At 47.1% G+C, this 22,870-nt stretch overlaps 2 protein-coding genes across 9 annotated transcripts in view; one reads left to right on the plus strand and one right to left on the minus strand.

Moving 5' to 3' along the window:
• The first annotated feature begins 1,863 nt into the window (after positions 1–1,863).
• Positions 1,864–10,650, plus strand: RPL3L (ribosomal protein L3 like). 2 transcript variants are annotated; one of them, XM_083414023.1, is made up of 10 exons: positions 1,864–2,023; positions 2,533–2,725; positions 3,667–3,835; positions 5,110–5,245; positions 5,359–5,545; positions 6,894–7,054; positions 7,844–7,945; positions 8,158–8,253; positions 9,317–9,436; positions 10,506–10,650. In XM_083414023.1, the coding sequence occupies exons 1-10, from the start codon at positions 2,021–2,023 to the stop codon at positions 10,560–10,562; spliced, it is 1,224 nt and encodes a 407-aa protein (XP_083270149.1). In that variant the 5' UTR covers positions 1,864–2,020; the 3' UTR covers positions 10,563–10,650. The 2 variants fall into 2 exon arrangements, with proteins under 2 accessions (XP_083270149.1, XP_083270150.1); XM_083414024.1 differs by lacking the exon at positions 8,158–8,253.
• Positions 10,651–11,029: 379 nt separating this feature from the next.
• Positions 11,030–22,870, minus strand: part of LOC310664641 (testis-expressed protein 2-like) — a 31,881-nt gene continuing 20,040 nt past the window's right edge. For all 7 annotated transcript variants that reach the window (XM_083413975.1, XM_083413972.1, XM_083413971.1 and 4 more), the window contains 9 exons: positions 21,368–21,680; positions 20,242–20,474; positions 18,977–19,123; positions 18,580–18,679; positions 17,717–17,849; positions 16,379–16,516; positions 15,403–15,615; positions 14,934–15,054; positions 11,030–13,200 (listed from right to left, as the gene is read on the minus strand). In XM_083413975.1, the coding sequence (XP_083270101.1) occupies positions 13,075–13,200; positions 14,934–15,054; positions 15,403–15,615; positions 16,379–16,516; positions 17,717–17,849; positions 18,580–18,679; positions 18,977–19,123; positions 20,242–20,474; positions 21,368–21,680 (1,524 nt within the window). In that variant the 3' untranslated portion in view covers positions 11,030–13,074. The remainder of the gene's footprint in view (positions 13,201–14,933; positions 15,055–15,402; positions 15,616–16,378; positions 16,517–17,716; positions 17,850–18,579; positions 18,680–18,976; positions 19,124–20,241; positions 20,475–21,367; positions 21,681–22,870) is intronic.

A 22,870-nucleotide genomic window follows, 5' to 3' on the forward strand; every position in this document is an offset into this window, starting at 1 on the left:
TTCCCCACTGTGGAAGCCCGATAGGAGCTGCACCCGTTGAATTTCCAGTTGTTCAGAAGCTAATGGTCATAAGAGACAGTTAAAATAAACTGGCAACCTTATGGTTTGGTAGTTAGTGACAGAAAAGGACACGGCAGACCAGGTTTCAAATCCCCCCACAGCCCTGAGGGGCACTGGTGACCTTGAGCCAAGCTGTGTTGCACCTCCCTACCTTCCCACCTCACAGGATTAAATAGAGAGGGAGAACCACATATGCCACCTTGAATTCCCTTTACAGGAAAGCTGGATACACATGTAATAATTGATTATAATAAATTTAATAATAGTGCCTTTGTCATATTTATATGCCACCTACGCAAAGCTTAACTTTGTAAAGCAGCTCTAAAGAGACAACATGGTGAATGGGCTGGATGAATAACATGAGAGACTAGGGTTCAAATTCCTTACTGCGTCACTTTCAGCCAGTCAGTGTCCCTCCTTTGCTCACAGGGTTGCTATGATAAGAGCTCTTTGGATGAAATAAAGCAGGATTCAAATATAAAAGGGGGGGGGATAACATCCCCCAAAAGAATCCTGGGAACTGTAGTTTGCTCCTCACTGAGCTACAGTTCCCAGCACCCTTAACTAAATACAGTTCCCACGATTCTTTGGGTAGATACCATGTGGTTTAAACATAGGGTTAAACCACGTGGTTTACGGGTTGCCACCTTTTCCCTGGCTCTGATTCTGTGCTTTAATATTAATTCTGTTATAATTTCCTTATAAAGCATTTTGCTTTTTCACCCCAACAGATTATGCCATAGTGTCCCACGCCTGGAAGGTGGTGTAACAGTTTTATTTGATCTCTTCATCCACTGAAAAGCCACTTGTCCACAAAATCATTATCATGGTCCAGACATCTCAATTCTTAAACTGGTTTGGTCAACTTCTCTGCATTGTTCCAGACATAGGTATACCATTCTTGCATTGTAGGTCCATCATCATCCTTCCAATGTTTTGCTACTACTTGTCTTGCAGTTACTAATAAAAAGGTGTATATCTAAATGGTTTGGTTTGGTTTGGTTTTGTCAGAAATAGTCAATAATTCCAGGGGGTTTTGCTGTTGTTTTAAACAACAAGGTGCCCAGCTAATTTGCTACACTCTGCCAACACCTTATTCCAACATACTTGAATCATGGGTCAACTCCACCACATATGGGAGAACATTCCCAAAGAATGTTTCCCAAAGTTCTTTAGGTTAACTTTTGAGGTATACAGCACCATGTGTGTAACCTGTTAATTGTCTTTTCCTGAAGCTTTACCAATACATATTTCAGTGGACTTCTATGCCATAAGGAGTCTCAGTGTACTTGAGATATAGTTTCTCCTAAGAATGTAAGAAGTGCCCAGCTACTGGATCAGACCGATGGCCCATCTAGTCCAGTATCCTGTTCTCATGGTGGCCAACCAGGTGCCTTTTCTGGGAAGCTCACATAACAGGATATTAGCACAATGGCACTCTGCTTTTGACAGTGGATTTAGATAGAATATAGCCATTGTGCCAGTAACCACTGATAGCCTTATCCTCATAAATATTTTCCCCAAATTTATTTTCATCTGCCAGCTGTGCCAATCCCATGTTTATATGTATTAACTGCGGGTGCTGAATGGCAAATAGAAATCACTGTGGGGCACACTTCCTTATTCCTTCGCTTACCTAGGCTGATGTACGACTGACATGTTCCCCAGGTGGCAAGGCAGAATTTTGACCCTTCCCGTCTGCCGTACATAGATGGTAATTGCACATGGTGGTAAACTGAGACCCCTGCTTCCAAGATGACCTTTCGTCTCCATTCCAATTGCTGGTGGTGTCAGGCCCCTGTCAGCTTGCCCGGGTATGAAATGAATATAGCATCAGAATGAAGCCAGCTGCTAAATTTATGTCTTGGGGGCCGAGAAACATCTTTGGTATTAGGCAACCAAGTCACTTGCTGGTGGCCTCTTTCGCTACTGCCGACAGGGACTGAGAAGACGTCTGATCATGGTCAGTACTGACTTGCTGTGGGCTAGGCCTGCCTTTGGGGTGGGTGGGTGGGTGATCTAGGAACAATGGGGCTGGGAATTTTGTGATGGGGAGACACCATGTGATGGTTTTGCAGTTTTAATGAACTTTTGTAAGCTTCATTCTGATGGCTGTACCCTGAGAAGCAGCATATAAGTATTTTGAATACAAAAAAACACTCTCCAGCATTTCCCCAGAAACACAATAAACTTTGTAATGGACCTATCCTCACACCAAGGATCACCCAGCCCCACTTTAACGCATTTCTGCAGCCTCACAGACCCCCTTTGCTGTATTAATCAGTAGCTTGTCATGCACTGAGGACCATAACTGTGCTGGACTGGGACCTGGGAGACCAGGAGTTCAAATCCCAAAGCATCCCACTGGGATCTTCTTGGGAATCCCACTGGGAAGTTCTTGGTCAATGACCGTTATCTTTGTGGGTGTGGGTGTGCTTTACCTTCACCCCTTTTTTCATCCCCGCCCCCCAGTCCCACCGCAAGTTTTCAGCTCCAAGGCATGGCCACCTGGGCTTCCTCCCTCACAAGAGGAGCCACCGTCACCGCGGGAAGGTGAAGACGTGGCCCAAAGATGACCCCAGCAAACCGGTTCACCTGACGGCCTTCCTGGGCTACAAAGCTGGCATGACTCACATCCTCCGGGAACACTACAGACCGGGGCTAAGTAAGTGGAAGGATTCATGGGAGGAGTCAACGCAAAGCTGGGGGAAAGGACTGTAGCTCAGTGGTGGGGCACAGAAAGGTCCTCAGAGGCATCTCCAGTTGTAGGGTCGCAAAGAGGTGGCCTGGGGAAAACCTCTCTCTGCCTGAGGCCCTGGGGAGCTGCTGCCAGCCAGAGTAAGAACAGAGAGCTAGATGGACCAATGTTGGTATAAAGCAGATTCCTGTGTTCAAATGCAGGCATCAACCCCCAGCATGACTGAACATCTGCTGATGGTCCTGGGGCTCAGAAGGAACCATCACCAACTAGCCTGACCCAACTACTGCCAGCAGTCACTCACTCATCCACTCAACCCCACCAGGACATCCAATATGAATAAGAATAAGAATTTGGAAGCCAAATCTGATCTGCAGAGGTCACACACCATATTAATTACTCCTATACAACACTGTGAGGAAGGGTGTTGCATTTGGGGTAATTTAATATTGCTGGGGCTGATGGGAGTTGTCATTCTGCACAGTGCTTTTTTTTCATACAAAAATAAGTGTTTGTACTCACCATGAAGTTTTTACAGTTAAGTCCACACTTTTTAACATCAATTAAAAGAGGTGGGGGTACTCAGTGGCGTAGCGTGGGGGGTGCAGGGGGGGCCGGCCACACCGGGCGCAACATCTGGGGGTTAGGGTTAGGGGGTGCAGGTCCACGGGTTAGGGGGCGCAAATTACTTGCCTTGCCCCGGGTGCTGACAACCCACGCTACACCACTGGCAGTACTGTGTACCCTTGAATACCCCCTGGAAAAAAGCACTGGACCTGCAGCATCCAGTGGGCCAAAGGTTCCCATTCCAGCTGAATACTGAGCTAGACGGACCAGCAATCTAACTGTGCACCAGGCCGTTTCCTGTGCTTCTAAGACTGCTCCTTCTGCATTCCTTTAATTTCCAGAGGTCTCAAAGAGGGAGGAGGTGGAAGCTGTCACCATCATAGAGACACCACCTTTGGTGGTCGTTGGACTGGTGGGCTACATCGAGACTCCCAGGGGGCTGAGGAATTTCAAGACCATCTTCGCAGAGCATATCAGTGATGAATGTAGAAGACGTTTCTACAAGAACTGGTGAGCGGTTTCCTGTGTGGCAGACATAGGGAATGGGCAGGCAAAACGGTCCACAGGTGCCACATGGCAAATGTCCAATCAGCACATACATGTGGAGGAAACATGTCTAACTGGTTGTTACAGACAGGGCTGGCCCTACCATTGGGCAGCATAAGGTGTGTCATGAAAGGGCTTCCTCTTGTAAATGACTTAGAGCAGCATCTGCTGGCTGATGAGCTGTGCTAAGCTGGTTTCTTGTGCCTCCTCCAAAGGTGTCAGTAGTGATTACCCCCCAGGAGTTTTGGACTACAGATCCCATCAGCCTCAGCCTCATGTGGCTGTGCTGGCTAGGAGTAATGGGAGTTGTAGTCCAAAACACCTACAGGGCCCCAGGTTGCAGAGAGGCTGGACTACGCAGGCAGGTCGTTTTGCAAATTCCTTGGTAGAAATATGCAGTAAGAACATAACATAAGAACATTAGAGGAACCTGCAGGGTCAGGCCAATGGCCCATTTAGTCCAGCATCCTGTTCTCACAGTGGCCAACCGGTTGCCTGTGGGAAAGCTGCAAGCAGGATTCGAACACAAGAGCACTCTTCCATCCTGTGGTTTCCAACAAGTGATATTCAGAAGCCCTGCTGCCTCCAGCTGTGGCAGACCCTCCAAGGGTCCCTATTTTCCAGGGACGGTCCTGGATTTACAGAAGCTCTCTTGGTTTCTGATTTGATCCTGGAATGTCCCACATTTCCTTAGAACATCCCTGTTTTCATTGGGGAAATGTTTGAGGGTATGGTAGGATGTCCCTATACCAAACAGGGTTGCACCATAGATTTGTATAACAGCGTTATGAAATTGGCAGCTGAAATATACTCAGAGTCGCAAAGTGATTTCATGCTCTTTATTCAGCTCATAGTGGTGAGGAGGAATGAATGAATGTCCCCTCAAAGTATCTGCCTTATATACATTATTTACACAATGGGCTGCACATGATTGGCTAATTCCGGAATTCTACTGTAAGCCAATCAGGTTGTGGATTCACTTCTATCTGGAGCATGATTGGGTGGTTCCTGCCAACCAATCATACTGCTGCATTGTTCTAGGACCAATCAGACTGCTGCCTTTTGGATCCTATTGTTCTAGGACCAATCAGACTGCTGCAGTTTGGATCCTATTCAACTCAGTACATAACAGCAGCTTTATTTTCAGTTCATTTCCTAATGATCTCTAGCACTGAAGTTGCCTTTTTCACAGCCTAAACCCTGCGGCCGATGGTTCACGATGGGTCTCTCCTTTTCAGGCACAAGAGCAAGAAGAAAGCATTTACCAAGTACTGCAAGAAATGGCAGGATGAGGCCGGGAAGAAGCAGCTGGAGAAGGATTTCGCAGCCATGAAGAAGTACTGCAAGGTCATCCGCATCATCGTGCACACCCAGGTGAAGCCTTCCCATCATCCTCTGGGGCAGCCCTAGGGAAGAACAGTTCTTTGCAAAGCGGTGGCACTCTCTCTCTGTTGCATTGTGTTAACGTTGAGCTTCTTTGGCTGCAGATGAAGCTCCTGCCACTGAGGCAGAAGAAGGCTCACATCATGGAGATCCAGCTGAACGGGGGCACCGTGGCAGAGAAGGTGGATTGGGCTCATGAGAAGCTGGAGAAGCAAGTGCCTGTCAGCACTGTCTTCTCCCAGAACGAGATGATTGACGTCATTGGTGTCACTAAGGGGCATGGCATGAAAGGTAGGAAGGAGCAGTGGTGAGCCTTGGCATAGAGATGCTTTCTTTATTACTTTACTTATTTATTGCATTGATAAAGGTAAAGGGACCCCTGACAGTTAGGTCCAGTCGTGACCAACTCTGGGGTTGCGGCGCTCATCTCGCTTTATTGGCCGAGGGAGGCGGCGTATAGCTTCCGGGTCAGGTGGCCAGCAGGACTAAGCTGCTTCTGGCGAACCAGAGCAACGCACAGAAATGCCATTTACCTTCCCGCTGGAGTGGTACCTATTGATCTACTTGCACTTTGACGTGCTTTCGAACTGCTAGGTTGGCAGGAGCAGGGACCGAGCAACGGGAGCTCACCCCATCACAGGGATTCGAACTGCCGACCTTCTGATCGGCAAGTCCTAGGCTCTGTGGTTTAACCCACAGCGCCACCCGCGTCCCATTGCATTGATATCCCACCTTTTTCTCCCAGGAGCTCAAGGGGACATACGTGGTTCTCCCCCCCCCCCTTTCAATCCACACAACAACCATGAGAGGCAGTGATTGACCTAAGGTCACCCAGGTCTTCGCTGGTTTTGGACTACGGCTTCCATCAGCCCCAGCTTAATACGGCCTTGTTGGCTGGAGCTGATGGGAGTTGTAGTCCAAAACATCAGGAGGGCACCAGGCTGGGGAAGGCTGGCATAGCCTGTGGCCAGATTGACTTGGGGCAGTTGCTATCATAGCCTTGATAAGGGAGGGGAAAGGGTGGGTGGTAGGAATCTGCACGCTTTTGAGGCTCAAAATATGCAAAATGCTGCCCCAGAAGAAAATGATTGATTCCAGGAGTACCCAGGATTTTGGGAAAACAAGTTTCTAGACCTCATTGCTGCTGAGAACATCTAGGCCTTTTTCTGTTTCATGGCTTAGAGCGCCTCCCCCCAGCCTGGTGCTGTGCAGATATTTTGGACTACAAGCCCCAGACATGGTGATGGGAGCTAATGTAAGTTGTAGTCCATAAAGGAAAGGGCTGTAGCTCAGTGGTAGAGCTTCTGGTTTGAATGCAGAAGGTTCCAGGGTTCAATCTCTGGTATCTCCAGCTAGGACTCTTCTGAAACCCTGAAGAGCCTTTGCTAATCAGTGTAGACAGCTGAGATAGATGAACCAAAGGCTTGATCAGTATAAGGAAGCTTCTTATGTTTCTATTTCAATCAGCCCTTTAGTCTGATTCTGTGAGGACTAGAATCTTGCTTTATTTTTCAGGAAGATAGCATAGTTGAGGTAGGCTGAACTTTGCATGGATCCCTGGCACCTCTAGGGCTGTCTGAGAAAAACTCACGCAGGGAGACTTTAACAACCTCTAACAACATGACCTTTTTTCATTTAGGTGTGACAAGTCGGTGGCATGCTAAGAAACTCCCAAGGAAAACTCACAAAGGACTGCGTAAGGTCGCATGCATTGGAGCCTGGCATCCTGCCCGGGTGGGCTACTCCATTGCCCGGGCTGGCCAGAAAGGCTACCATCACCGCACAGAACTTAACAAGAAGGTACAGTGCCCTTCTTCCTTCACCTTCCTTCCTTCCTGTTCTTTTGGGCTCGTTCACAATGGACTTGAGTCTGCTGCCGGTTGGCCCCAGGCTGACGTCACCATCCCATACCCGCCTGCTCACCCAATCTCGGGAGTCTGGGAGATGCTGATGGCAATAGTTCCCCAGCACCTGAACTCTTTCTTTTGTTGTTAATTTCTTTTTTAAAAGAAACAAAGACTTAAAAATGTAAACCATAAAGTGTCACAGCCTAGAAGGACAAAGGTATAGCGCAGATCCAAGGGGTTTATATTTACTCATACAAAGATTCTCTTTACAAGTAATATAGATTTATAAAAATAAAAGTATTCTCCACCTGTGAGTTCCAACATCATTGAGGATAAAGATTCTATGTAGTCTTAAAGAAGCCAGACATTGGCGTATACTGGTGGTGCCTATTTCAATAAGAAATAAAATCATGCCGTATATGAATAAAACCTGGTCATTCAAGCTTTGCCCTTTAAATACTTTTGGTTTGTGACAAATCTTTTAAAGAAGGGCAATTTGTAAAACCCTTGAATGCCATAAATCCTATTAAGATTAAAGGTCTCCCAGGATTTAACAATACAGTTCCAGGCTGCTGGTACTTTTCAAATTCCATTGTTTCCATGTACAGGTTCAAAAGTGCCAGGTGGAAAGATGGAGTAATAGTTGATTTGGGTTTTATATTTATTAGTTAATATTAATTTGTTAACTACAGCAACAACAAAAGTGCAAACATAACTGAGCCTCATCTCTTCTTCACCTCAGGTTTACCGCATTGGGCGCGGGGTTCACATAGAAGATGGCAAAGTGGTGAAGAACAACGCCTCCACCAATTACGACACAACCGAGAAAACAATTACCCCGCTGGTAAAATAGAATCATAGAGTTGGAAGGGACCACAAGGGTCATCTAATCCAATCCCCCTGCAATGCAGGAACCATTTGACCAATGTGGGACTCGAACCCCTGACTATGACAATGGTCCTTCCCCTTATGTACTCGTGCCCAGATTTGTGGTGGGCACTCTGTCGCTGGTGCTGCAGCTTCCTTCTCTACATTAATGCACCTTTCTGCCCCCAGGGTGGATTTCCTAAGTATGGAGAAGTCAACAATGATTTCGTGATGGTGAAGGGTTGTGTGGTGGGCACCAAGAAGCGGGTGCTGACCCTCAGGAAGGTGAGGCCTGTATCAGAGACATGGACTGTGAGGGAGATGTGACTTCCTGTGAGGGTGGGGCCCAAAGGAGACTGGTTGGATTTGGACCCAAGCAATGAGCAGGTGGCCAGTTTTTGATATTGTCTCTTAACTTGTCATAACCCACCCTGGGACCTGATGGTGAAAGGTGGGAAATGAATTGAAGTAATAATCAACAGTAGTGCTAATAATGGCACGAGACTGTAGGTGCTTTCTTCCCAAGGGAGAAGGGAAGTTGGGGCTACAGCTAAGCGTCCATTCTCTGAAGGGCTTTGGGAGCTGCTGACAATAACATCAGCCTGCCTTACAGGAGTGTTGTGAGGGCCACAAGAAGTTAAGAAACATGAAATACAATGAGCAGCCTTTGTAAACACTTTAAGGAAGGCAAGAGATAAACGTTAAGCAATCATTCTTGTTCTTACAGTTTAAGACTACTGGTATTTATTATTGTTAACCTTGCCCTAGCAAGGTTCCCTTTCAACAGACCAGGGACTGGCCTGTGGCAAGGGTTTTGCACTTAAATTGCCCGCCACCAGTACAAACCTACCGTACATTGGGTTGAGGCAGCAGTTACAAGTTACTGGTCTCTGCTGCAGTGGCGTAGCGTGGGGGGTGCAGGGGGGGCCGGCCGCACCGGGCGCAACATCTGGGGGTTAGGGTTAGGGTGCGCAAATCCACGGGTTAGGAGGCGCAAATTACTTGCCTTGCCCCGGGCGCTGACAACCCACGCTACGCCACTGCTCTGCTGCCACAGCAAACACTGTGATTCTCCGCAGTTTGACTTCACCCCTAGAGGTGCACTCCATTGTCTCTCAAGACAGACGGATGCCAACAAATGGTGTAAGACCAACATATGGAGAATAGTCAAGCAGCTGCCTCACCTCCATGTCTTCCACCTGAGGTGGTCGTCTCACCTTGCCTAATGGTAGGGTTGTCCCCATGTCACTCAGCTAAGTTGTCTATGTTCAACAAGCGATTCCCCACAGAAAACTCTTCCCCCTCACCCTTGCACTTTCATTTAATGGACCCCTTTCCTTTCTTCCAGTCCCTTCTGGTCCATACAAGCAGGAAGGCCCTGGAACCTGTGGAGCTGAAATTCATTGACACGACCTCCAAGTTTGGTCATGGACACTTCCAGACGGCTCAAGAAAAGCGTGCTTTCATGGTGAGTCTTAGCCGTGAAACATGATGCACAGAAGAAAAAAACCCTTTGGGAAGGATATGTGACCAAATGTGACTGGGGGAAGCAGCGCTGCCAACCAATACTTGGGATAAGGGTACTAAAACTTCTTCCTACCTGGGGCACATCTAAGAAGCACAACCCCATTGTGCCATTTCTTTTCTCCGTCCTGAAACTTACAGACTCATAGAACTGTAGCGTCGGAAGGGACCCCAGCACTTGCAATGCAAGAATCACAGCTACCCAAGCTTCAGCTTGTTTCCATTGGGTTCTAGTATTATGGGGGAGATATCTCCACATCTTACAAACTTCTGTCAAGTCCTATCTTATTTGCCTCCCCCCAACACTTAAGAAGCCCCCAATATTGTAGCCTTTCTCCATAGGAAAGTTGCTCTAACAGCCCTGATAATTTTGATTACCCTTTCCTGTGCCTTATCCAGCTTTGAAATATCCTCTTTGAGATTTACACATTGCCCAAGGACAGATTTTTTTGATCCCAAGTATCTTTTCCATTTCAATTCAGACAAACAAAAAGTGAGAAATTTTAGGGAAAGCATTAGGTGGATGACCAGCCTTCCCCAATCTGGTGCCCTCCAGATGTTTTGGACTTCAATTCCCTTCAGCCACAGCACTGTATGGCTGTGCTGGATGAGGCTGATGGTAGTTGTAGTTCAAAGCACCTGGAAGGCCCCAGCCTGGGGAATGTGGCCAAATACCAGCCAAAGATACTCCATTAGGTATTGTACTGCTCTCTTTTGCACCTGAAGGATAGGAGTGATGAGATTTGTTAGTCCAGAACACCTGGAGAGGAGGCACTACGTTGCCTACCCCTGCTAGCCACATTTGTTGGAAATGAAGGGTTGTTTTGCACCAGTCAGGAAAACAGGCTGCCCTGCAACATCTCCAATACCTCTCACTCCTTGTGGAGACAAAACAGCAAAAAGAGCAGAAAGGTACAAATGCCCCCTTTTGCCTCTGATGCAAAGTATTGCCTTTTGTCTTGCAAGCATAGCTTTTAAGATTCCATGGCCATTTCTTTCTGCTTCTGTTCCAGGGCCCACAGAAGAAGCACCTGGTGAAGGGGAAGGTGGAAACCCAGGAGGAATTGTGAAAAGGGTTTTTCCTAAGATGTTTCCGGACTCCAGTCCAACTTTGTCACTGCTTTGAATAGTTGCAAACATGAATACACTGAAACAAAACCGGTGATTAGTGTTATGTTCTCGAAAAGGTATATGCCCCCCACATTTGTCTCAGAAGTCTTTCAGGGCCATGCATTTATAGCATCATCTGGACTTAGAATCATAGAATCGTATAATTGTAGAGTTGGAATGGTGCCAGAGGGTCATCTAATCTAACTCCCTGCAATGCAGGAATGTCAACTAAAGCATCCATGACAGACAACCATCCAACCTCTGCCTTAAAACCTCTAAGGAAGAAGAGTCCACCACCTGAGGAAGTCCATTCCACTGTTGAACAGCTTTTACCATCAGAACAAGCAGCTCTGCCTCTTTGGGTACTTTGACAGAGACCAAATGCAAGAGACACAAGGAATAAGAAAAGCAAGCACACCCCCAGGAATCGATGCAAACCTTTATTTCCCTTCACCTTCCCCATCATTTCTAGTTGCCTCTGGCTCACACGTCATCCATGGTTTGTAAAGCCCTTTGATTAGTTGTGACCATTTCATTGTCACGAATTTCCAAAGCTATTGCTCTGTTAAAATGTTTTATTGCATGGGAAACGGAATCAGTACCTCTAAAACCCACTTCATGCTGCCGGGTGAGCTGTCACGACCGGCTCAGCTTCCTTTGCATTGCTGAATCTCCCTGATGTGAAATCTCCTGGGACATGACATGGGTTTAGAGCATCTTCCCCCAACCTGGTTCCCTTAGGCTGTTTCAGACTGCAACTCTGATCAGCTCCCACCAATGCTGGCTGGGGCTGATGGGGATTGTAGTCCACAGTGGCTATGCTAGCTGGGGTTGATGGGAGCTGTAGTCCAACATTGTGGGAAGGTACTAGGAAGGCTGGTTTAGAGGCAGGGTTGCAAAGGTGGGCTGGGGTGCTCTAGGCAGGCAGAGGGTATATATAACTATTGAGAAAGGAGAGCCACCTCTCCTTTCTGCCTCACTTGCGGCACAGCATGGAAAGGTTTCAAGAATTAACACAATATGCTTCTCTTTCTAACATAGGCAGTCCATATCTTTAGCACTCAGATAACAGGGCTAAGCCTCCAGAAGCCACACTTGCCTTGTTCCTCCACTCATGGTTCCTTGGTTGCCTCTTTCGATAGTCTCTAATCTCACAGCAGTAAATAGCACACCTCCAAGAAGGACGTTGTGGAGCTTTGAAAACCTCCTCCCCACCCCCACCAAAGACTGTCATGAAATTGGCCACAGCCTCCAGCCCTGGAGTGTCCCAGCTGCAGAGTCCACATGCTCAGGCATCCTAAGGATTAGTCTAGATGCAATTGTGAGTATGTTTTTAAATCCCTGTGGTCAGCAGCACCAGTCCCCTCTCTTCGCAATCAGTCACCAGCCGTGGAAGGGGATGGTGCTGTTCTGGATCACAATTAGGGCATAGCCAGGGTGAGGGGAGGTTGAGCCTTTCCTGCCGAAAAACCCTCTTCCGAATTTGTGATTTGAATTTTAAAAAGCCACGTAATGAATTACGTAAATTGTGTGGTCAGTATGTTATTCCACCCCATTCACTGAGAGTGCCTTAGGAGACTCCCTATTCCCTGCACGGAGCTGCAATTCTCAACAGCTTTAACAAACTAAAGTTCACAGGATTCCTTCTTTTTGGGGGGAGCCTTGACTGTTAAAGTGGTGATACATTCTTGCTTGGTCTCAACCTGCACTCCACACTTTCCTCATCAATTTGGAGGCTTGAATTCCCTTAAACCTCCCCTTATCAGGAGATGGGAGAATTTTCACAGAGTAAAGAGTTGTGTGATGTTCTTCACAGGTTCCTTGCATGCCTTCCCGAGGGAAATACAAACGCTTCTACTGTTAACTCTCTCTGTTTCCTTTCCTCTGGCTTGTGAGTAGCAAGGAGGTCAGAGAGATGATTCACTCAGAGGCTGGATGTTCAGATTTTGGGATTTCTCTCCCCACCATTGCAAACCTGGGTGGAAATAGGAGGACTTCAGACTGCTTGCAGAAAGAGCCCTTTCTTTCCTTGTCAACCCCTCTTTTCTTTGGCCTCTTCAGTTTTAATGACTGTTCTGACATTTAAAAGATGCTTAACATGGCTGTTATTTGCAAAGACGGGACCTAGGTGGAAGTGGGCTTGGAATCTCCCCTACATTTTCCCCCTCTTTGCAAAGCTAATGAAAGCACTACAGAAATTCTTCCTTGCACTGGTAGGAATCTGGTGCTTGTAAGGGAGAATCTTGGAGTATCTCCTCCACACTGAGAAATGTACCCTGTGAAATATCCAAAGGATGGGTGGGGGACCTCTTTTGCTGGAGAGAAGCCCCTGAACGACAAGCTGAAGAGATGAGCCAGCAGAGATGAGACCAGCAGTGTGGCTCAAGGGTGATGATGGGTTTGCAGGCCCTGATAATCCTGGAGGACCCCATCAAGCATCTTGAGCCAGCCAACCCACCAGTGGGCAGTTCCTCAAAATTTTGCTGTGCCCTCTCCTGGGAATTCCTTCTGGTGTCCTTCTGTGGGCAGCTGGGATTCCAAACCAGAATGCATGAGGGGTAAGATGAGATCGTCCATATTTGGCATCACTAAAATTTTCTAAGGGGTTGAAGGGGTGGGAGGGAGAGAAAAGAAATCAGGTTAGAAATATGCCACCAAGTTTTCTGCAAGCAAAAAATGCCTCTAGAAGGCTTGGTGCAGCCAAGTGATCTATATAATGGAGATGATCTGCTGAGAACTGTGCTCTCTATGGGCCTCTCCAGCGTCTGTTTATTGAGCATTCATCTTGATATACTTCCACAAAGCTAACACTGAGGTTTGATCCAGACTTTACTGAGCACCCACTCTCTCCAGTGCATTTCTCTGTCACTTTCAAAACCACAAGAAGTATACGTCTGTTTGCTTTTAAAGTGGTTTTGTTGCACTTTGATCCACTTTCAATGTGGAAGCCTAGAGCTCCAGTATGTGCTTCAAACCCTCCTGCGAGGCGGTAGCAGTCTGGAGGCAACCTATGGTGGAAATGCGCTTTGCAGGAAACTCATTGATGTGTCTGAACAGGGCAGCTCCATCTCCTCTCTCTAATGGGTGCCACAGCTTAGTCCATCTTCTGATGCCATTACACCAAGGATAGGCAGCCTTCAGGTTCTTCAGGTTTGCAGGCTCTGCTTGGCTGTGGTTTTTTACTGGAACGCCAGGACCCACCAGCCAGGTGCACAATAGTGGCTGGGTGGGACACTGTCTTCTCAGAATTATCGTATTTCGCTCTATAAGACGCACCCAACCATAAGATGCACCTTGTTTTTAGGGGAGAAAAACAAGAAACAAGAAAGCAACGCAAAGCCTCTTGAGCGAAGAGGCAGGAGTGCTCCAGCTGTACTCAAGAGGCTTTGCATGGCTATCCCTGAAGCCAGGAGAGCAAGAGGGATCAGCGTGCACCTATCCCTCTTGCTCTCCTGGCTTCAGCAATAGCTGCACAGCCTGCATTCACTCCATAAGACACACACACACGTTTCCCCTTACTTTTTAGGAGGGGAAAAGTGCATCTTATAGAGCAAAAAATACGGTAAGGGACAAGGTGCCTCTGAATGCTCAGCTCAGTAAGTTTTCAGTGCCACAACAGAGTTTGCACTCTATGTGTAAAACCCACTTCTGGTTCTGCTACCACCACCAGCATCCCCCCCCAGCAGGCTTTTTTCATCACATGGCAGATTCAACAGGAAGACTCCATTCAGGGGAACTGTAAAAGCCCACTGATAAGAGAACACCTGTGTTGCATGCAGAAGTCCCCAGGTTCAATCTCCCACAGCACCTTCAGGTAGCGCTGGGAATATGCCCTGCATAAAACACTTGAAAGTCCCTGCCAGTCATTGTAAACAATACTAGGCTAGAAGGACTGATGGTCTGACTTGGGCTAAGGCTGTTTTCTATTCCCCAAGAAAGAAGGACTGTAGCTCAGTGGTAGAGAATCTTGTTTCCATGCAGCAGGTCCCACTGGCATCTTCAGGTAGGGCAGGGAGGGACTCCTTGTCTGAGACCCTGGAGAGCTGCTGCCTGTCAGTGTAGACAATACTGAGCTAGATGGACCACTGGTGAGACTCAGTACAAGGCGGTTTCCTGTGCTCACAGCTGTTTTGGTAAACAGCCTTAGCCAGACCTATCCTTCAGCAATCTGTCTCATCGCTTTCAGAAAAGTTGGCTAACCAGGTGGCCATCATGATTCTATGATTCTATAACCAAATCTTGTGGTAACGAATGACTTATTAGACTCCATTCCTTACTTTGAGCCCAGCTAGCCTGTTTCTGGAACCTGGCCTATTTCCAAAGACAGGTACCTGGAATTCATGCTTAAGCTTCTTCTCGATCCATTCTGTGACATGGATGAAGGTGACCTCTCGTTCCCCCAGCTTTGGGCGGACCTTCAGATCCAGCTGTGGTGGAGTCCGGAAGCTGTACCTGGAGCAGGGAGGCAGAAAAGACTCGTGTAGACTCTCCCTTTCCCTCTGCAACCATTGCAATGAGCCCATCCTTACATTCTTGCATGCCCCTGCCCCGCCAGTGATTATTTTTTTGCTGAGAGATGAAGCACTGAAGTAGCCTGGAATATACGCAGCCCAGTTCTGCAACACCATCTTGTGGACTTCTCTGGGCTACCCGGACTGCCGTTGTTTGAGAGCCTGCTCTGCTGAGCTAGATGGACAAGGGTTTCTCACTTGCCTTCCCTTTGCCCCAGTCTGGTCACACAGTACAGGCCCCAGCAAACCCTTTGAGGCCTGTTCCCCTCTCTGCCTTCTAGCTTCCTACCAGATTCGGTCAGTTGGGGGTGGTGGGATGTTCACAGCCAGCGTGCCTGTCAGCTCTTGGACCTCCACCGTCAAGAGCAAGGGGGTGTTGGAGACCTCCTCTATCTTCTTCTTAATAAACTCGTTCTCGGTGGCCTTCTGGAAGTACTTGGACTTGGCAATCTTGTCCACAAAGCGCAGGATCTTCCGGCTGGTGCTGTTTCCGCTGACGTGGCTGAGAGAAAACATAGTCAGGGTCAGCCTTGGCCCACGAAACATAGGCGAGTCTTGGGCAAGGGACATATGCCCAAATCAAGGAACACTGAGTATGTGACCCCAAAGTTGCTGAAAGTGGCAATTTGGTCAGTGTAGATTTGAGTTTGCTTGTTTATTTGCTTATGACATTAATATCCCGCCTTTCTTCCAAGGAGCTCAAGGTGGGGTCAGAGGCACCAGCTTGCGAAGGCGTTGGGGGGGGGGGAATGCCGCATGTGTGGCATCATGTGTGACATTGACATTGCGTCATGACACTGATGCACGTGACATCAGGATATTGGGAGGAGCTGCCTGTGTGTGGCAGCCACGCAGCTTCAATGGCAGCTGGCTTCTCCTTCCCCTCCTCCTGGTGCCACCACTGGCAGGAGGCTGCTTCAACCCTCCTCCTCCATGGCAGGAGGAAGAGAAGGAGCCGGTCACTGGAGCCACACTACGCTTGGCTCCAGGTTTTGCCTCTGCACTTCCTTGGACATTGGAGGTGCCCAGCACCTACCCTCAAAATATTTGAGGGGTCCAAAAGGGCTTGGCCCCAGGAGCCAGCACCCCTGGGTGGGGTACATAGCTTTCCCCTCCCCATTTTTGCCCTATAGCTGCAGGGGCTGATGGGAGTTGTAGTCCCAAATGGCTGTGCTTGGCTGGGGCTGGTGGGAGTTGTCGTCTAAAGCATCTGGAGGGCAACAGGTTGTCGGGGGTTGTTCTGTGCTGTCTCTAGTTGGTTTTACCCTTCAGCCCCAGGAGGGGTACCCCTTTCTCCTGGGACCCCTGAGGGCTCCATGTTGGGGATGTCTTCCTCGTCAGAGGACCCAGCGCTGGAGGACTCTGCATCACTGTCAGCCAGAAGGACTAAGCGGGGCTTCACACTGCAAGGGGAGAGAGAGAGAGAGGACCCTAAGCAACGCAAGCCATTTGCAAAGGCCAAGGAAGGCCTGCCCTTGCGCAATGCTGTGTGCGTCAGGGACTGCCTGCGCTATGTAATTCCTTTCCCCTGGGGATTAAGAAGGTGCATCCTGGTGACTGTGACCTACATAAGCAGATGAGGTCCAGAAGGGAGTTTCTCAGCAGCCGGGAGGAAATGGCTGGGGAGCTTTCATGTCAACCAGCATCTCTGTCTGTGGAGTAGCATTCCCGCCTAGCAAAACACCCTCGGCCACTGAGTCTGAGCAAGGGAACACCTGGCTTTCTTCCTACCATCCTCCTAGGTTCATTTTCTCAGGTTCATTGTGCTTGTGCTTTCTGCATTAGCTGCTGGAGAGAGAAATGGGTGTGTGGAAATTGCTTGTATCGCCTTGTTAGTCCCATGTTATAAAAATACGATCATGAGGTACGTCACACCCAAATTCAACTCCCTGTGGCAGCTGCCTCACTCGATCTAATGAAAGCACCAGTTCTGCCTAATGATTTCCAGCTCCTGTTCTTAGCACCTTGAAACTGAGCTCCTTTTACCAACCAGAGAGGGAAAAGGTGCATTTGGTGCAAAAATGTGTTATTTTATACATTTGCCAAACCACAAAAAGGCAAAAATAAAATAAAAGCCTGTAGGTGTCAATGCCATTAGGTAATATCTCTCAAGCCCCCACCTCTCTTTCTTCCAGCTATTTACTCACCAAAAGTTACTAATGCCAAATACATACCAGAGACAGTAACAGTCCTCACCACCCTGTAAAATCAGATCTCCATCTTGATTAAAAGATGGACTCTTTCCTAGAACCAATAATTCTCCAGCTGTCCTGCCTCCTGTTGTGGCAGATGAGGACAGATGGTTGATGATCCCATCCAACAGATGGTTCAGCACAATCTCTCAGAGAGAGCACAAGTTGCTTCTCATTCCTGCCGTCCCCTGGCCTGCTTTTATCTGGTTGAAATGTAACCTTCGCTTGGCTCGCCAGGCCTGTAAATAGATCCTTTGCCCCCATTAATGGAGTCGCCTAATCCAAACTTTTCCTAAGAGGCTATTACGGCATATCACGATTTTCCAGGCTCTTGTAATTAAAGGCCAGATTTGTTGAGAATGGGGAGCTAACACTCTTCGGACTGGTGCTGGGCTGGTAGGCTGGCCTCACCCTTCCCTGCCGTCCTCTGCCTTTCCACTGTCCTCTCCCAGGGCTTCTTTGCCTAGTTTGTACAAGTTCATCTTCGTTTCCAGGGTCATCTGCAGGGATCCGCTGTAGGTCACTTCCATGTCCACCCAAAGCCCTGCAGAGTGGAGAAGAGGACAGAGGTGACCACTGCCAAATGGAGATGTGCATGGCTGTTGAGGAGGGATGAGCCCTTCTGTCAATGTGGGTTTCTCTCAGTTTCTCATTCCCCCCCCCCCTCAATCTTAAGCATTGTTTGGAGAACTTCATTGTTTCACATACAGTGTCTATATATTTCATACAAACATATACTCACATACATGCATAGTTGCTTATATATTTAAATTCATTGTCATTTGGGTTCCTGATTATTTATTTAATCTTTTTATTTCATAACATTTATACGTTGCTTGACTGTAAAGGAAAACCCTCAGAGCGGTTTGCAAAGAGAATAAAACAATAAAATCATCAGTTTTAAAAAAAAGTAAAAACAACTCTTTAAAGCGATATAAAATCGGCAATCACCTAAAACCAGATTAAAACATACATCAATATTCTATATGTCTGGGTAGGCTTGTGTAAACAAAGCAAGGTTTTAGATGATGCCGAAAAGAGCACTGCGACGACACTTGCCTGATGTCAATAGACAGAGAGTTTCAAAACGTAGATGCCGCCACACTAAAAGATTGATTTCTCACAAATGTGAAACAGGTATTATGTTCCTGTGACTTTGTCTTTTTGTCTTTCATATTTGGGGAAACACTCCTTTGCGGGGAAACATATACAGCCCCACCACTAGAGGGAGGCAGTGCAAATCTGTTTCCCCCCTGCATGCTGCTACAGCTCACCTCGGTGATCGATGGTCGGGCTTGACGTGCTGAGTATTTGTGGGATGGATGTCCCCATGTCCAGTTCAGTGAGTGTGAGCTCGTTCATGAAGTACGGCAGCTGAGTTGGACCAAAAGAGAGGAAGAAGAAACAACAACAATCTGGCAGGAATGAAAGTCAAAGAAAGGCAGAAACAAAAGACTACTTTCCAGTGAAATGCCAGCATATGGGGCCAACCCCATCTTGAAAACTTGGAGAGCTGCTGCCAGTCAGTGTGGGCAATACTGAGCTAGATGGGTCTCATTCAGTATGAGAAAGAGTCCTAGGTTCCTAAAGGGAAGGTCTACAGCTCAGTGGTAAAGCATCTGCTTTCGACACAGAAACAGAGGCGAAGAGAAAATGGGCCAATTTCCTTACCTTGATTCTGCCTAGTTTCTTCTGAATCTTGTTTGAAACTAGGTCTGCCCAAACTTTTTCCCGTAGAAAGTCCCAAAACATTCTCCCAAGCAACGCATTGGCCCAAGCCGTGTTTGTGTCACTCGTGACATTCGTATCCCCAAAGAACTGAAAAGAAGGAAAAAGGGAGTCGCAGTACTGCAATGTCTCTTAAATTCTGTATAGGATCATCCAAGAGCAAGACATTCTAAATACCTGTAAGTGCTATAACATGTGTTATTGCTCTAAAACATTTCTGACAATAGATTGAGATTGGGCAGGCACCTTCACTGTATTGTTTTAGACGCCTGCTGAAAACATTTACCGTATTTTTTGCACCATAACACTCACTTTTTTCCTCCTAGAAAGTAAGGGGAAATGTCTGTGTGTGTTATGGAGGGAATGCCTACGGGTGGCATGCCTACGGATTTTCCTCCTCTAAAAACTACGTGCGTGTTATGGTCGGGTGCGTGTTATAGAGCGAAAAATACGGTATGTTTCTGTAAGCCCACCTAGCCATATAATTCAGCTACCTATATTTGTTTCGAAAGTCTTACCAAATTATCTGTGTTTTAATAGCAATGGTTTCATGCATATTTGCTTTTCAATTAATTTGTGGATTTTGGCTGTGTTTTGAGCTCTTTGATCATGTGGTTTATAGATCTTCTAAAAAAATAAGTAAATGATGTTGTTTATCCTCTTTGGCCTCCTCCAAAAGCTGAACAGAGTTTGTCTCCAAAACATTCTCCCTCCTCTGTTAATTTTGTTGAGTGTTCACTAGAGAGTCACTGAAGGTTTGCCAAAGATCTGCCGCATATTTGTAATCTTCATTTGGCATCAAATTCTGCTTGATTTAACAAAAGCCATTGTATGTGCTAAGGCTTACCTTTGATTTAAGGCAGACTTCCTCAAACCCGGCCCTCCAGATGTTTTTGGCCTACAACTCCCATGATCCCTAGCTAGCAGGACCAGTGGTCAGGGATGATGGGAATTGTAGCCTCAAAACATCTGGAGGACCGAGTTTGAGGAAGCCTGATTTAGGGTGAGGACGTAAGGGCCTAACTAGACAGTATACATAAATGTGCAATGACCTCCTTTTATTTATTTTTAAACAATGCAAGCAGTTTTGGGGACAAGTGACTAACAGGAGGGAGTGTTTAACCCCTCTGCCTTCCTCCCCCCGAGGGATGATATTGAAAGCATTTCCCTCTTTCTGGATTACCTGGTAATCTCAGTGGTTTTCTCACCTTTTTGGGTGTTGGGCTGCCTGCCGTACTGTGGGAGGGGCTCTCGGGTGGGCTGGAACATGTCCCTGTTGGGACTATTCGGGACATGTACATGTTGTAATCCAAAAGGAGCTTCTCCCGGACATTAACAACCAGGTCCTTGGGCTTGATGAGAGAAAGGAGGTCATCAGTGCTGCCTCTGCTGCTGCCACTGCTGCATGTCCCCTTTCCTGATGGGCTGAGCTGGTTTAAACCTGACCAAGAGAAAGAGGGGGAGATTAGAGCCTTGCTGCCTTCGGTTAAAGCAGGAAACATGGTTTTAGCCTCAGGTTTCTGAAAATCTTTATCTTCTGTTTCTTGGCAAATGTCTTGTTCTTATGAATTAGATGGTAGTCTTATGAGCGTGTGGGCAATATCTGATCAATTTCCAATGCCAAAGGGAACACTGAAGCATTTCCATTGCTCATACTCTCCTTCCTCTCCCGGCTTTAGCGCTTGCACTACAGTTTGTCCCTTCCCAAGGCTAGCAAAAGCAGAAGGAAGTGATGCAAAAATTGAGGATTTGGGGACTAGGGTGTAATGTCTCCTGCCTCAGGAACCCAGTGCTGGCTGGAGGAGGATGCACCAGTCACCCCACCTGAGGAATAGCCCTTCTACACTGCACCAGCCTAAGGACATGACTCCCCCACAATGTCTGAAAATGATTTCCTAGCCGCCTCTCCTGCTCCACCACCTTGCAGGAACCGTTGGCTATTCCGCAGGCCCTTTAAATGCCATAATCAGCCTTTCCAGAGGGGTGGAGTCCCTGGAGGGTCAAGCCCTGCAACCCTTCTCAGAAAACCCTAAGCTTTCGCTGAGGCAACATCTTCCCAGACGCAGCTAGCAGGACTCACTGCTTTTGTGAACAGCATCTCAGGAGTTTCCCCCTTAAAATACCCAAGTTAAAATGAATCTGAGAGAAAGGCTTCTGCCAAGCACATTTTTGTGTGTGATTGGAGCAGACTCTCCAGGTGTCCCTATTTCCCAGGGACAGCCCCAGATTTACAGAAGCTGTCCCAGTTTCTGATTTGATCTCAGAATGCCCCACTTTTCCTCAGGACGTCCTTATTTTCATCAGAGAAATGTTGGAGGGTATGTTGGAGCTCACCTGTGACGGTGTTACGCGGCTCACAGCTTTCTGCCCGGGAGGCCCTTGCAAGATGCTGGAACCATTCCTCCTTGTCTCTCCCTGTCCTGCCAAAGAGGTAGAGAGTCTTTTCCTGGGGCTCAGCTGGATGTGTTGGAGGGGTCTCTTGGACTGGAGACAGCCTTCTCTTCACAGCCTTCTCTCTTGAGTGATCCAAGTCATGCTCACTGGAGCCTTTGCTACTCAAGTCGTCTTGCTCTGGGAGGAGAATGCAGATGGGGTATTTCTTGTTCCACATCCTCTTGCGAGCCAGCCCAGGTGGGAAGAGGAAGACCTAGAGCACCATGGGAAGGTGTAAACTCTCAGGAAACTGCAAATCATACTAGCAATTGTTCAGTATATGCTGCAGTAGTACCAAGCTGCAAAGATATCGCTTCAGGCAGAGGTAGCCAATACAGTGCTCTCCAAATGTTCTGGACTAAAATTCCCATCAGCCCCAGCCAACACAACCTATGGTCATGAGTGGGGGGAGCTGTGTAGGATTTGGAAGGCATGGCATTGGCTCCCAATGTCCTAGGCTAGGGGATCAACTGTTTTTATATTCCTGCATTGCAGACAGTTGCAGACCCTTTGGGACTCTTCCAACTCTACAATTCGATGACCACGATTTTATTCATAATATTATTTCATGGAGAACTTTTGAAACAACAGTGGAACACTAGCTCTGCTCAAGGCATTATGGAAACAGCAACGACTGACAAAAGATAGACATAATATACTACAAGGACAGGAAGAAACATTATGGACAGAATAATTACCACACACAAGATGAACAAAGAAAGAGTTTAAATGCTTCACCTGTAGGACTATAAATCATTTAATGTGTTAATGTGAATGGAAGTCATTAAAACTGCAGTTGCAGTATAAGGGTTTGTTATTCTGACTGGAGTGCAATGGAAATTTATAAGATTTTGGAATGCAGGAATATAGTAAATCATCAAAACATCAATTCTAGCATGCGGGGGGGGGGGGCCACCTAAATTGTATAACTTGGCTTTTGTATGATTGGCATTATTAATGGTATTATCATTTGGCATTGTTATAATGAGGCTTTTCTTGGATTATTGTAACTACAAACTAATAAAATATATATATTTTTTAAAAATTTCATATTATTATTTCTTTTTGCCTTTTACTCCAGAGAGTACCCAAGCAGTTCACAACCAACAACAATATAACAATAAATAATGAAACATCAATCAAATGCATCGGTAAAATTTTACAGTAATCGTGAAGCTAACAACCGGCATGAATAGCCTGGCAGTGCTGGAGCAAATCTGAATGCCAGTTGCTAGAAACCACAGGAAGGGAGAAGAGCTCCTGTGCTCAGGTCCTGCTTGCCTGTTTCCCACAGGCATCTGGTTGGCGACTGTCAGAACAAGATGCTGACCTAGTTGGGCCATTGGCCTGATCCAGCAGGCTCCTCTTCATGTTTTCTACTTTGGCCTTTGCCTTGTTTGTATG

The sequence above is a fragment of the Podarcis tiliguerta genome, assembly GCF_965153285.1.
Source record: "Podarcis tiliguerta genome assembly, chromosome: 14".
Taxonomy (NCBI): Eukaryota; Metazoa; Chordata; class Lepidosauria; order Squamata; family Lacertidae; genus Podarcis; species Podarcis tiliguerta.